This window comes from Convolutriloba macropyga, chromosome 1 (genome assembly GCF_964194025.1).
Source record: "Convolutriloba macropyga chromosome 1, txConMacr16.3, whole genome shotgun sequence".
Classification (NCBI taxonomy): Eukaryota; Metazoa; Xenacoelomorpha; order Acoela; family Convolutidae; genus Convolutriloba; species Convolutriloba macropyga.
Window position 1 is genome coordinate 26,217,579 of NC_134468.1, and position 15,106 is coordinate 26,232,684.

Here is a 15,106-nt window from a genome sequence, read left to right on the forward strand (position 1 = left end):
ATCTTCATATTAATAACTAAACGATTTCTTTGTCTCTATAAAATATTCAAAGACCAATTTTCACCAGCCCTTGAAAATCAAAAACCTAGCCCTTGAAAATCAAAAATCTAGCCCTTGAAAAAAGTGTTTATTCAAAAGTCGCCAAAAATCTAATTTTCATAACCATCTAAGCTTCAAAACTAAAAATGTTACCTTCATAACCAAAAATCTCTTCTTCATAACGTTTTGCTAGTCTTTAGCAACTATGTAGCCAGCCATTATAAAACCCCAGAGAACCTGCACAGGCTCCTGAAGATCAAAATTCTCCAAATAAATTAAATGTCAAAACTGTGAAAAAATTTTGAAAAATACTATCATTTTGCGTATTTAAATTTGCATAACAAATACATATAGCTCAAAAAGCAAACATAAAAAATATGTCATGAGAAAACCTTTGAAAACTTTGACGAACGTCAACTGCAGACCAAAATCTCACAAAATGACAAAAAAAAACGTGAAAAGTTGCACCATTTTAGGCTCAAAACTCCAAAATTGATTTTTCACTTTCCATTTAAGTCTTTCCCTGCAGCCTCAGCACTAAGATCTCTTGATAGAATACGAGAGCAGTGAAAATATGGAAAACTGAAAACATTACAAAAAACCTATACGTCCTGTCCCACAAGTCAAACGCACCAATACAATTCTAACTCTTTGTAGTGTAAAAACCAACAGAAAGCCAATAATAGCCCCAGCTATCGCTTTCCGAATATTAAAAAGCAGAAAAACTTAATAAACAATTTGCTTGATCCATTGAGTTGAGCCATTACCCAGAAAATTTAAAAAAAACAAGGAAATCAATGATTATATTAACCTATAATCTCAGATTTGATCAACGTAAAGCTTGTGCGTCTGCATATCCAACTGTAAATAAAGCCAATTCACTGTTTTGATATTTGATGAAAGTCAAAAACTTAACTAACGTCGGGCGAATTGCTCTCAAACGACCGGCCAGCGGTTGACTTTCGTAGCGGGGCTTAGGGATGCTAGCATTGGAGAGGGAGGGGGGTCAAGCGATTGGGGGTAGGGTTGCGAAGCCTAGATGAGAGGGAGTTCAAATCGACAGGTGGACAATGGTGTTGAGGGGGTAATGGGGGCTGATGGCGGGGGGAGGGTCAAACTTTCAACATTAAGAACTGCCCTTCACACCATGAAATTGTTTCCTCAGTTTTGGCGCCTCGCATTCTTAGAGTATAGTAAACCTTAGGGCTCTAAAAGAACTTAATGCCTCCGAGCGCTACCTGTTTATCCCGTTTTTGAGGATGAAACGTCAAATGGGTCCGACGAAAAATCGGTCAAGCAATTTTTGCAGAACTCTGCTCGTGGCACACTTAGTTAAGTCGACCACTGACACATCTGCAGCATCCATTAACAGTTTTGAAATGCAATTATTTCTGAACGCTGGCTTTTGTAATTTATGTGCCCTCGCTGTGGTCAACATACAAGCTATTAATTGAATACGTTCAAATGAGATCAGATGTTTCCAGGGGTCAACTTCACCAGTCAAGTGCATATATCATGAACTTTTAGTATCTGTTCCTGTGGTGGTCTTAGGACAACCCTGACTGGGATTGACAAAATACCAATCACAATGAATTTTTAAATTCAACAAAATATCAGTTATTTGCTAATAATTTTATGATAAATTGTGCTCTTTTCTTAGCCTCTTCGAAAACAAAATGCGAATTCAATAAAAGAGTTCCATGTTGAGAGAACGTGCATTTGTCTCCAACCACAGTGACCCTGATCACTCCCGAATTAGGCAGTGCTTCTTCTTCGGTTGTCGGGTCCATGACAATTACCCTTCCTTTCTTCGAGGGCAAGGAGGCAAATGAAGTCATTAGCGGTACAGACTGTGCAAGCGGGAGCTTTTCTAAACAAAACTCGAACAGTATTTTTACCGATTACAGAATTTCTTTCGCATGAACGACTGATTAGCGAACAGGGACGAGTTGAGAGGAGGAACTGTAGTACTTATCTACCGTTTTTAGACCACCTATCCAAAGAAGTCAATCGAAGATTTGAAATTTGGCCTGCAAATCAGACTGATCGACAAGTTTTCACTTTCAAACAAGGATTAACTTTTAAAAAAGATAATGCAGGGCTATATAGATGAGAAAAAAGAAAGAAAAAGTTGACTCGACGATAACTATCGAGGCATCGACTCAGCCTCTTCACGTCAAGGAGGACAAAACAAATTAGCACACTGTAATACATTGAGGAAGAATCAAATTGCTACAAAATTGTTGAGGATTAGACCGCACTTTAAAAAAACTGTACATTAAAAGCAAACTGTACATTTTAGAATAGAGGAGCCGAATGTAATATTCTTCACAAATGGAGTAACATATTGGAGCTTGCGCACTACTGATCTATTTAGGATGGACATTCCTATGACTAATTTCGACGGCATGCAATAATTTCCCACCTGAAGTGCAAATTAAAATATACAAAAGAGAAAGCTGTTTCTAAAATCCTGGTAAGAAAATAATTGCCATATGAAAATATAATATAAACAAGGCGGCTCGGTAATGTGCGATCGCACATAAAGTTCCGACCCCGCTCATCGACAATTTTGGCATAATTGTCTACACAATGAGGAACAGATGGAAAAACACAAAAAATTCAAGTATTTTTCAAAAAAAAAAATGGTGTATGAACGAAAAGATAGCCTCCAAAGCAAAAAACTCAGTGGAGTAAAAAAAATGATGCATTAGATTGATGAGATATGCCGATATTAAGAAAGCGAGCGAAGACGAACGGCAAAATCAAACAACAACAACAAACATTAAATGCATCGAAAAATTTATGTCCGTTTTAAAAAACCAAAACTTAATAACAAAGTCAAAATAGCGTCAGATAAAACTGAAAATAAACAAAATAACTTGTAATAAACCAGAATAAAATGATTATTCACCAGTTCATAATAAAGCTTGGTAACAATTAGACAAAAAAAGAACAGAAACTTTAAAGTTAGAAAATTCGCTGAATTTTTTTTAAAAAAACAATTAATTTCAAAGTAATGAAAACTATTAGGAATCAACTAAAATATCCCATAGGTTAACAATTACCAATTCTTCTAAAGAATGGAATTAAGAACTCTTGGTACTCAATTTTTTATGCAGTTACAAAAAGAAGAACAAATGGACAACAAACTAAAAATCAATTAAAACCTGCCAGAAAATGCTTTGGAAGCCGTAAAGCCATACTTTGGCCCCCAAAATGTGTTTGACTGCACCCTCATCGAACACCAATTATGAATTATGTGGCCACTCGTTAGTGAAAATAAACAGCAATTAGACAAAAAAAGAAAATGCAAAATTTTGTAATACTTGATTTTCTTTTCGAAAAAAAAATTATTTCCAAAGACATAAAAGCCATTAATTACAAAATGAAAAATTTGAATAGTTTCATCCATTCTTCCAAAGGAAGCTCTTGAGACCTGCAATTATCCAGAATATGTCCTACGTCTACAAAAAGAACGTCAAATATGACAAAATCAAAAATTCATTTATTTTTTTTGTGATAAACCCGCGTGGAAGCCAGTAAAGTCATAACGAATTCTCTAAAAACATTAGATTTTGTGACACCAATCCGTATTGACAACTTCCCTTGAAAGGTAACATGTGACCTCTCATTAAAGAAAATATGTAACAATTAGACCAAAAAGAAAAAAAAGCAAGATTATGTAATACTTGTTTTTACCGAAAAAAAATTTATTTCCAAAGACATGAAAGCCAATAATTACAAAATGACAAAATTGATTAGGTTCGTTTATTCTTCCAAAGGAAGCTCTCGAGACCTGCAATTATCCAGAGACTTACAGGTACAAAAAGAACGTCAAAAATGACAATCAAAAATTAATTAATTAATTTACTTTTTTTTGTGAAAAACCCGTTTCGAAGCCAGTGAAGTCATAACTTCCCTTGACAAAAATAATCTCATCGTTAACCTTTAATACACGAGACCAGGTAACAAACAGACAATTAAAGGGAACAAAATTGCGAAGTTGAAATTTTTTTTTTTTTTTTTCATTTTGGAAAACAATTGTTTTCAAAGTCATCAAAGCCATTATCTATCTTCTAATATCAGAACATCGGCTCATCTACTCTTCCAGGAATAACCAATCAAACAGGGGCATTGTACAGGAAATTAAATACGACTGAAAAGACAAAAGTAAAAACGACAGTTAAAGACAAAATCAAAAAATTCAATTAAATTCTTCGAGAAAGTACTGTCGAAGCGGCAAAGAACCACAATCTATATCTTTAACGATTTAAATATTACCAATTGTGCGTTATTTTGAAAGCAAAAATGTGATATATTAACTGACAATAACGTGATAATTTGACAAAACTAGATAACATGAAAAATGGGCAAATACCTAAAAATTACAAAAAAAAATTGTGAAATCATAATAGTATCAAAGCCAGAACACCATAACTTAAGGAGTAAAACCGCAATAATGACTAAATTTGAAATCAGCAGGAAGAAGGATCACTCTTTGATTGCTGACACTAAGCTACAAGTTGACCAAATTAAGAGAAAAATGAAGGCAAAGTTCAATAAGCCATTTTTTATTTAAAAATCGAATATTTTAAAAGTCAAAACGACCATAAGCTTTCAAGCAATCAACTAGATAAATTAACTTCGAACTAATTAGGAAGCCATTAGGACCTATCACTAGTGAGCTTTGATGTGAAATGTTCCTTCATTTAATTAATATAAAGATCGAATTTTTTTTATAAAAAACCGACTGACAATCCGAATTATTTTTTGGATTTTAACGGTCCAAGATTGGTACAGAACTAGTCCTGCTAATGCTGATTGTCCATTAGTAATATTTAATAATGTCATTGATATAGATATTTTCTTAGTTAAAAAATCAAAAATAAATGCTGCGTTTTTGATAATCAACGAAAAGTTAGCAAAAAAGGGCAAAGTTTTATTTACAGAGCACTCTCAACGGAAGTTGAAGTGGAATTAGTCCCTTTTTCAGTCTACAAAGATTGTGTTAGTGGTGTTTGGGTGTGCATTTCCTGCAAATTTTATCAGAGTGGACAAAAAAAACTTATTTCATGCTTTTTTTGATGAAAAAGTCTGAATTTTGTGAAATATTTAGCCGAAATTTGTGACAAAAAATTCAATGAAAATAGCCGACAATATATTTTGTCTTTAAACGTAAAATCAAAAACATTTTCTTGAAAAATTTTATTAAATTTTATCAAAATTGGCGAAATTTTAGTCAATAATTCCGAACAAAGGTGAATGAAATCAACGGAATTGACTCTATTTTCTCGAAAGTTTAAACCTCGATATCTCCCTGTCAAAAACGGAAATAAAAAAAATCTTTTTAATTCCATATTCTACGCTGGACAAGCTTTCTAATGATACCAGTCTCAACTATCTACAATGAATATATCGATCGGCCAAAATTGACTGAACAAAAAAAACCATTTGAGTATATAGTTCCTCCCCCCCTCAAGAGGGGTCGGGACAATTAAAGCCGACAAATAGCTGCGAAATAGACCTCCGTGCCGTATAATATGGGTAGAAGCAGATACAGATGTAAGTTGAAAGATATGGATACTGCTCAAAGAGCTGTGTAAAAATCATTCAGCAATAAATTTAAAAAGCTTATTCAGCAGAAGCCTTTCATTGGGGACCTTCACTACATATATGAGTTCTTTTAACCTTAATTTGACTCAAATTAAACTTTAAAAGCGCAAAAGTAATTATATTGAGTGCAGTCGGTCACATATGATCAAAACCTAATCACGCAAAAGACCTTTTGCAAAAAATTTGCGGGAGAGAGAGAGAGAGAGAGAGAGAGAGAGAAATGACGTCACGCGCACAAACACCGTTAGTGAGAGGAAGAATTAATTCAGAAACTTTGACTGTTCAGCTTTGCTGTGTGAACAAATGTAAAACAAAAAAAAGCGTCAGACAAAACAAAGATCAAAGCAAGAAATTTCCTGGAACGCAATCCAAAAAATTGAATGAATAACTTAGAACTATTGTAAATGACCAGCAGATCAATTGAACAATGCCAGCCAAAAAGGCAAACCATCTGTAATGCATTATGACTTAACGATCGGGCTTCGGTTTATCCCGTTTCTTTTACTTTGGCTCTTTTGACCTTGACTGTATTCAGTACATTGCATAATTCAAAAAAAAAAATTTAAGTCCATCCAGTTGAAACAGTGAGTGAAGACAGAAGTGAAGCGTGAAAATCGTGACTTATGTAAAACGAAAGACGTGATCAAAAGGTAAAACGAGCGCCTAAATAATAACCTTTTGAGAGGCTGACGGCGGCTATTAATCAATTAACCAAATATTTTAGCCCCAAAGCCAATTGAACTAAACAAAGAGAAATGCAATTATTTCCTTATATTATAGATGTTTGCGTAAGAAGGGAAGCTTTTCGTAAATCAAAATAGATAAACATAACTAACGTCTGGCAAATTGCTCTCACACGTTGTAAGGCTCTAAGAGAACTTATTGCACTCTGGGCGCTACCTCTTTTTGAGGACAAAAAATCAGATGGGTCAGGTCAGCCGAAAAAACGGCCGAGCGGAAAATTGCATTAAAAAGACTAAATGACTAATATAATTACAACAAACTTCGTTGGAGAATAACTAATCAAAATAGTCATGAAACAATAAAGTCATAACATCGTTTAAAAACATGTACAAGTTTGATGACTGTTTCATGCCAACAATACTGTAATCAATCTGTAACTAAAAACAATGGGCAAAAAACGCTTAAAAGTCCTAGAAAACCGCAAAATAGCTCAAGAACTTCAAGATCAGCTCGAAAATATTAACAAAAATTTCAAAAAACACTATCAAAACACTTTAAAACTATTACAATTGCCTATTCAAACCAATCACACGATTTAAAAAAAAAAGTTGAAACCATAAACCTTCTGAACAAAAAATTACGCTCTCTTACATACATTTTATGCACCTCAGTGTTTATGCACCTCGAAAACAGTGGCACAAAAAACTCTTTTTTCTCTCCTTTCTACAATTTTATTCAAATATCAAACCAGTCTACAAACTTGTTTTCACGCATTTCATTTACTGCCTCAAATTCACTCTGAAAAAAAATTGATAACAAAAATTAACCGGAGGAATTCCGAAAAGAACTCGAAGTCGTCCTCGCCAAAAAAATACTTAAAAAAGGCCAGAAAGGAACAAATATATCAATTTCTATCAAATGTTATAGCAAAATGGTTTACACCAAAAAACTTTATTCAATTCGTTAATAGATCTTGCCTACGAGCATCAGACTTCAATTAAGTGTTAATTGCAACAAGGAGGCTCGGTAATGTGTGCGTACGCACATAAGGTTCCGACCCCACTCATCCACATTTCTGAGTTAATTGGCTACCAAATAATGAAGAGTTAGAAAACCTTCAACAACATACATATCGTTCAAAAAACAACGAATGGAACACAATCGTGTACCGTTATTTCACCCCTATTCATTTAATCCCCTATCTTTTAACCCCGATTTATTCACCCCTGTGTTATTTAACCCTCTATGTTTTAACCCCTCTATCATTTCATTCCGATTTTAATTTTTCTATAAAATAATGACTATTAAATTAGCAATATAATCATTTGGTCATGCCTCGCGGGCCATGGCCACGCCTCAGCGGCCCGTGGTATTTGATATGAAACTGTCAGAACCCAACGTGGGATTAGTTTATCCACTTAATTACTTCAAAACATGCTTTAATGTCGACTGCTAATTGGCGGGATGAAATTATAGAGGGGTGAAATGATAGAGGGGTTAAATGATAGAGGGGTGAATAAATCGGGGTTAAAAGATAGGTGGTTAAATGAATAGGGGCGAAGAAAGTAGAATCGAAAACAATAATGCCACCCTAGAGGGCCGATGAACATTGTTGAAAATAGGACTACTAGAAAAGACAATAATAAATATCAAACAATGAACATTAATTAGGACCAAAACTCGATGGCTATAATAAATAAAATCATAGAATCAAACTCGCACCAGATAAAACCTAAACAAAACAATTTAACCTTTATTTCATTAGAAAAAAATGAGATCTGTCCTCACTGCGACTGGTTAACAACTCGACAAAAAGAGTAAAGAGGTGCGAAATTCAAAAATACGTTTCCATTTTAAAAAACATTTAATTTTACCGTTATTAATGTCATTCGATATCAACTGAAATCCCTAAAATGTACATGTATATCTCCATAAGAAGCAACTGAGACATGCATCAACCAAATTTCAAGTGGGCAAAACTTCAAAGCCAATGGAATCTACGATCATTGCTACAAATTAAAAAGAAAACAAAAATCCTATAAAATGTACAAATAAAAAAAACCTCAATTATTTTGTTAAATCTCGTAGTAACAGTAGTAACAGAGCCGAGAAACAAATGTTTGAAGCTAAAATTGTTATCGAGATCAAATTGTAGTTCACTGGAAACGGGTTGTGACCCGTGTTTACAGAGACTGAGCTACAAATTGACCGAAAAACTATTTTAAAAAATGACGAAGCTCAAAAACCGAAATACGTTTTTGAATATAAATATTTTCAAAAGTCATAACAGACTTAAAATTTCAACAAACAGCAATGGATTAAATTGCAATACTTCAGGAAGCCAATTGAGATCACACTATGCAAGGCACCATAATTATAAAATGTCGCCTGCGCGAACTCTAAATTGCCACCTTTTCTTCATTTTAACATCAACGAGCTTTATTTAAAAAGTGACGACTACGAGATGACAAAAAACAGAACGAAACATTTAACAGTATAGAAACCTCGAAAACTTTTTGTGAAAATAATGGTCGAAGCAATAGATCACAACGTATAACCAGGCGCGAAAAAAAGTATGAATCAACGAAAGTATTTGAGACTTCTAATTAGTGAGATCGAGTTACATGGTTACGTAAATGAAAGCAAAGGGATATATTTAAAAAAAATTCCTATTTCAATTTTAAAGTCATTTAAACAAACAACTGTAAACTGAAATCTTTAACTTGGTTGAGTTTTATGCCCTGGTTAAGCAATTCAGACCTATTTTATCAGTTACATGGCGTGCAACAACACAAAAATGACAAAAATAGGAAAAAACAAAAAAAAATCCAAAATTTTGCGAGATAACTGTGTCTCAGCCCAAACAGCATAAACTAAATAACTAAAACATTTAACATATGCAGATACGCTATTTTCCAACGCTGTGCGTTTTCTCTACTATGCTTTCCTTCAATTGGTCTTGTCAGTAATATGATAATTTGACAAGGAAACAAAATGAACAAAATATACAATTATGCTAAAAAAAATTTTAAAATAATTAAAGAAAACGCGTAGCATAAAGAGAAAGAAACCATTAGTTGAACATCGGACCATTACGAACATTAATTTATAACCCACCGGAAATTGGTTTCTTGTTTGTTTTTACTGAGTGCCCTAAGTTGAGAGGAATAAGATAAAAATAGTGGCAAAGTTCAAAAATTAACCAATATTTTCTTAAAACAATTTTATTCAAAGTCAAAACAGACATTAGATAGCAACAAAAAGAATTGTCTAGATTGTTTTATTTCTCCTAAGAAATTACCGGATCTTTGACTGGGGACAATAAATCATTTAACTGCAAAAAAGATAAATGAAATTAAAAATCAAGAATAACAAAAAATTTTTACGAAAACAATTGGTCAGAGCCACAAAAACCATGGTCTTATTCTGAAACCGTGTTATAATCTCGTTGGGCCTCGTTTTTTGTGAATGGTAGTTGTCAATCATTGAGCCCGGATTTGAATTTCTTGTAAGTAAAAGAAGTTTACATGAAAATCTTTTGCATAGCCGAAACATTTTGAAAAGTCGCGCGTCTAACAAGATACTCATTTTTTCAAATGGTTGCGAAATAGATCAATTTTTGAACAAAATTTTTCAGTTTGTCAAAAATAAAAATGCATTTTTTTCTATAGTTATTGAGTTTTAATTTGCAAAAAACTGCCGAAATATTAATTCCAGAAGACTCTCAAAGCCAGCGGGTGTAGAACTAGCACGTTTGTCAGCTTAAAAAGAATATTGCCGCAGTTTCAAGCTATTTTCCTCCAGCAAATTTAAGATAAGTGGGCTAAAAAAGCAAATTTGGTCCCGAAAAAAAATCGAATTTTAAAAAATTTATCTAAAATTTTAGCCAAAAAAACTCAGATCAAAGAATTCAGCAAACCTCCTCTATCTTTAGAGATAAAATCAATACCACTACAGCACAAAATTTGAACAAATTACGTCAAAATTACGTCAAAAATACCGAAAATGTGAATAAAAACAGATGAATAACGTCAAATATTCACAAAACTTTAAACCTCGATAACTCCCTACAAAAAGCGAAAATTGAAAAAAATCTTTTTAATTCCATATTCTGCGCTGGACGAGCTTTTTAATGATACCACTCACAACTCTCTACGATGATTACATCGATCGGCCAAAATTGACTTAACAAAAAAACCCATTTGAGTATATAGTTCCTCCCCCACTAAAGTGGGTCGGATCAATGAAACAATATGATTGGCCAAAAATGCATAAAATTCCAGAAAATAATGTGAAACCGAGTTTCAAAACGTTATCAAAACAACCTGAATGTTTTTACTTTGTCTTCAGATTTTTTTGCTGAGCTAAAAAAATCTTTCGCGTAAAATCTTTAAAAGTCAACCCTTCTTCGAATTGTTAAAAAAGACTTCTCCAATACTCCTTTTCGAGTTGTGAAGACAGCGCCCCAAAACAATTCAGTCTTTGAATTGTAAGAAAAAAGGCTTTTATAATAGCCGTCTGAATAGATGACTGCGGCTATTAACAAGGTAAGTAACAAAACTACCTTAATGACTTAATATGTTTCCCGGTGGTCTCAGCTATTTTGCAGTAAAAGGAGGACAAATGAGAAGTACAAAATAAGTCCTAATAGTCTATTCAGAAAGAATTAAGTTTTCGTTCAAACAACAAACGCTGATTCAAATCTAGGCTACTTTACCTGATTGTGTAATATCTACAGACTCAATCTCAAATTCGTCATCCAAATTGACACAAGGCAACTTCAAATTCTTCAGCGCAATCACAGCAGCCAAAACAAGAGCATCAACAAGAGATCCACAGTCCTCTATTACAGTCAAGTCTAGCATCAAACACCAACACATAATCCCTCGTTTTATACTGAGATCAGCCAAGGACAGGAAAGAAGATGAAAGCAATGTCTCCGTGACTAGATCACTCAAAACTGAGTTCCGTTTCTGACTCCTCTGGAAGGGATGAGAAAAATTGGTTAGAGTTCGAATGTGAAGAATTCCTTGACCAGGGAATTGGAGCACAGGCTTACATAGCCGTGCATTGATTCCACACATTACCTGAAACAGATCGAGGCTTCCATATCAATATCCAATTTATTTAAAACCTAATTTGAGTCATACATAGGATGACTGTCGATAGGTATTTTGACACTTCAGTCATTACGGCATGGGTTAAATTGTCAACTTACCTTGCACTTTCATCCAATTTCACAAAAAAAAGAACTATGCATAACACCTGGTAAGGGGTCGTGGAACAAAGCGAGTCGCTTATCGGCGCTATGCTGACGATTTTCTCGTCAAAACTAATTCAGACTTACCTAATGTACAAAGCAAAAATTTTTGTACCCAAAGCTTAGTGCATAAAAAGCAATACCTGTAAAAGTCCTTCAAGTTTTCCGCGTTTCTGCAATTTCCCTAATTCTTTTAGGAGTAAGCTTCTTAGGCTTTTTACAAACATCTCGAAACCAAACTGTCAGTGAACCAAAATTGTTTCTCAAAGAGATTGTGAAAACACGTTTATGGGAGCAAATGACATTGGCCATCGTACTTATAAAAAAACTGGCAATTATTTCCAGTTAAGTGTCCGGACCCCAGTCACATATCATATCAGTCCTGAAGCATTATTCCAATTGTATATCGTAGGCCCAGTACTGTATCGGTGTATCCTAAGATCATTTTGCTACTCATGATGTGCAGTATCAGCCTCATACATACTTTTTTCTGAAAATAGACTGAGCATCTCTAGTTCCCATGATGTACATAGGAAAATCATATAAAACTTCGAAAAAAAATTGAAATTTTGGCCGATAAACATTTTGAGCATGACAATGAGTTACAATCTTCGAACCACTGCAATTAACGTGTTAATATTAGAAAAATGTTCACAAAAAAACCAGGAAAAACACGCCGAAATCAGTAAATACAATGAAAGACTGGATCCTGACAAAATTTGGACCGAATTTGCAGATTTTTATGGTTATTATTTTGAGTTTGTTATTTTTTTTAATTTCAGCGAAAAAAGATCCAGTACTGGGCGAACGATATAGTTGGAATGCAATGGTTCAGTACTGGAATCCGGCTGCGTTATACTTAAGATATTAGTTCGATATGCCTTTTGCTTCATCAAGGGCGAGCTTGAAGCCACCCCCCCCCCCCCCCACACACACACACACACACACACACACACACACACACACAAACACACAAACGCACATACACACACATAAACACACACGTACATACACATACACACACAGACAGACACACATACACAAACACGCACATACGCACGCACACACACACACACGCATAGACACAACACACAAACAACACTCACACACACACGCGCTCACACACAGACACACACACAAAGCAAACACAACACACATCACACAACAAACACACAACACAAAACACACACACCCATACACACACGCAATATCCTGAAGACCCCCCAAACCACACTTACCCCCTTCCACTTTTTTGCATTGAAGTGGAATAGTTTGCGGCGCACGTAAAGTGCACAACAAAAGATTTCCACAAACAAAAATTTTGGGATAACCTTTTTTAGTTTCTACCACTATTGCAGTAATTATTATTTTTCGAGTTTGAAATTGTGGTTCTATTCTGCTCCCCCCCCCCCCCCCTTAGTGGGCATATTTTTTGCGCCCCCCGGCGCACGTGTTAATTTTTTCCATCGTAACGTTTTACATTAGAGCGCATAATTCGTAGCTGGGGTCATAAAACACGGGGGGAACAGAATAGATCCGCATATTGTAACGGAAGTTTTTGATACTTTCAAGGGTGAAGTTAAATGGATGGGCATATTCAAGCAATTTTGGGCAAATTCGGACAGCTTTGGGCAAATTTGGATAACTTTGCCATATGCCGTAAACACGTGTAAAAACCCCATGTATTACGTGGTTAACACGTGTATAACCCATGCCATACGTACTAAACACGTTAAAAACCCATGCTATACGTAGTAAACACGTCTACACGCCCAGCCAGTTGTAATAAACACGTACAATTGTCTGAAATATATTATTTACCGGATAAGCTCAGGATGAATTTTCTTACAGTTTAGTGTGTTTTAAGGCTGCAAATTGATATTGCTGCAGACCAAATTCAAAAAACTTTTTTTTCTCCTGTATATTATCATGAAAATCCTAAAATATGACATGAACATAGTACTGGTCAGAGTAGAATTACAGAATTGAAATACTATGGGTCAATACTGATTTGGTCTGAGTCCAGTCTAGTCGAAAGCATCAACACCTGCCGTAAGGAAGCTAAAACCTTGTCATTAAAAATTTACCATTGAAAAAAAGTTCCTTGCCATTAAAAAATTGTTTGGGTCCAACTTAAAACCTGAAGAAATAGTGTACCAAGGTACAAAGGAACACTATTGGATCAAAAAGAGGGCTACCTTTTAGTTAAAAGATAGTAACAAAACCTTGAACTATTGTCAATTTATCGCAACAACGGCTGACATAATCCTTTAATATTTCCCCAATTCACTGATAATGCTATCACAGCTGGCCAAAGCAATTTAATGTTCCATAAATTTTTCAATTTTTTTTGTTTTAATTAAATTTGATTTATGAAATGCAATTATTTTCACATAAAAATTGAAATGAGCAGCACTCCGAGTATGTGCACAACTATATTATTTGATAGGCTCACTAAATTGATTATCACCGTTCCCGAGTTAAAAAATATAGAAAGCAACTTTCAAATTTCAAGCGTGCTTGTAATTCTATATATTTATTATTAGATTTTTGTTTCGAAAAAAATAGACATTTTTTTATCTGTCCACATAACTATGGAAATTCTTATGCTCACAGTTCAAATATTGTTTACCGCTGTCCCGAAAAATGCCAAAACAGCATTGGAAAATTGTTAACGATTCATGCTAGTGAGATCCAGAAATGTCCATAGCTTGGCAATTCCCAAATTATTAGTTTCTAGTTCATTATTATCGACAAAAAACGAATTTCAAAAAGCGCTCCTTAACATCTTTCGTTTCCGTACAAAAAATAAAACCACCGTCAACTTTTAACCTCGCATTCTACAAGGAGCTTTTGAATGGAAGTTAAATAAGTCATGACCCACATTCTGATGCTCCTTTCTGAATCCATCCATGTTTCTAGATGCCTCTGATCGCTCCATGCATAAATAAGGACATTTATTTTCTCAGCTTTCAGTAGCCTTAGTAGAAACAGTTCAGTAGTCTCCACGAATATCACTGATATTTACACTCAAATCTAGTAAATTATCCTTACTTTAGTGCTTCCAATGCGCACTGATGAGCTCGAATCGCAGCTTTTGATATCTCCTCCACTGATTAGAATCGGCCTGGACTCCAACAAATTCCGTCCATCTAGCCTCAGATTGTGCTCCAAATGCTTCTCATTTAACAATTCCGGATCTATACGCCGGTACGCCTCACTCACGGAATCAGAGTCAAAAGTCATCACAACTGAAACTTCAGAAGCATGATTGCCACGCGGTTGTAATCTGAGGCGAAACCGAGCTGTTTTAACATAGCTGGCAATTGTCAGAAAATAGCCGCAAGAACTCCGTAGATCTGCAGTTCAAAAAGCTAAATAGACCGAAAAAATTTCTCTTCTTTTATTAATTCGTGAGATGTTAAATTTTGATTAATAATCTGTATAACTTATAGCTACTTCCATTAGCTGCTTTCAAATAACATTTAATTAGAGTGACCTATACTT

General features: G+C 34.6%; 2 protein-coding genes across 2 annotated transcripts in view; one reads left to right on the forward strand and one right to left on the reverse strand.

Annotated features, from left to right (window-relative positions):
• LOC142337224 (uncharacterized) overlaps positions 1 to 15,106 on the forward strand; it is a 644,691-nt gene that overhangs the window by 42,182 nt on the left and 587,403 nt on the right. The gene's annotated exons all lie outside the window — the stretch shown is intronic.
• LOC142347741 (exosome complex component RRP43-like) lies at positions 1,623 to 14,852 on the reverse strand. The gene is made up of 3 exons (XM_075398956.1): positions 14,654 to 14,852; positions 11,057 to 11,426; positions 1,623 to 1,909 (listed from the first exon to the last, which is right to left on the reverse strand). The coding sequence occupies exons 1-3, from the start codon at positions 14,843 to 14,845 to the stop codon at positions 1,653 to 1,655; spliced, it is 819 nt and encodes a 272-aa protein (XP_075255071.1). The 5' UTR covers positions 14,846 to 14,852; the 3' UTR covers positions 1,623 to 1,652.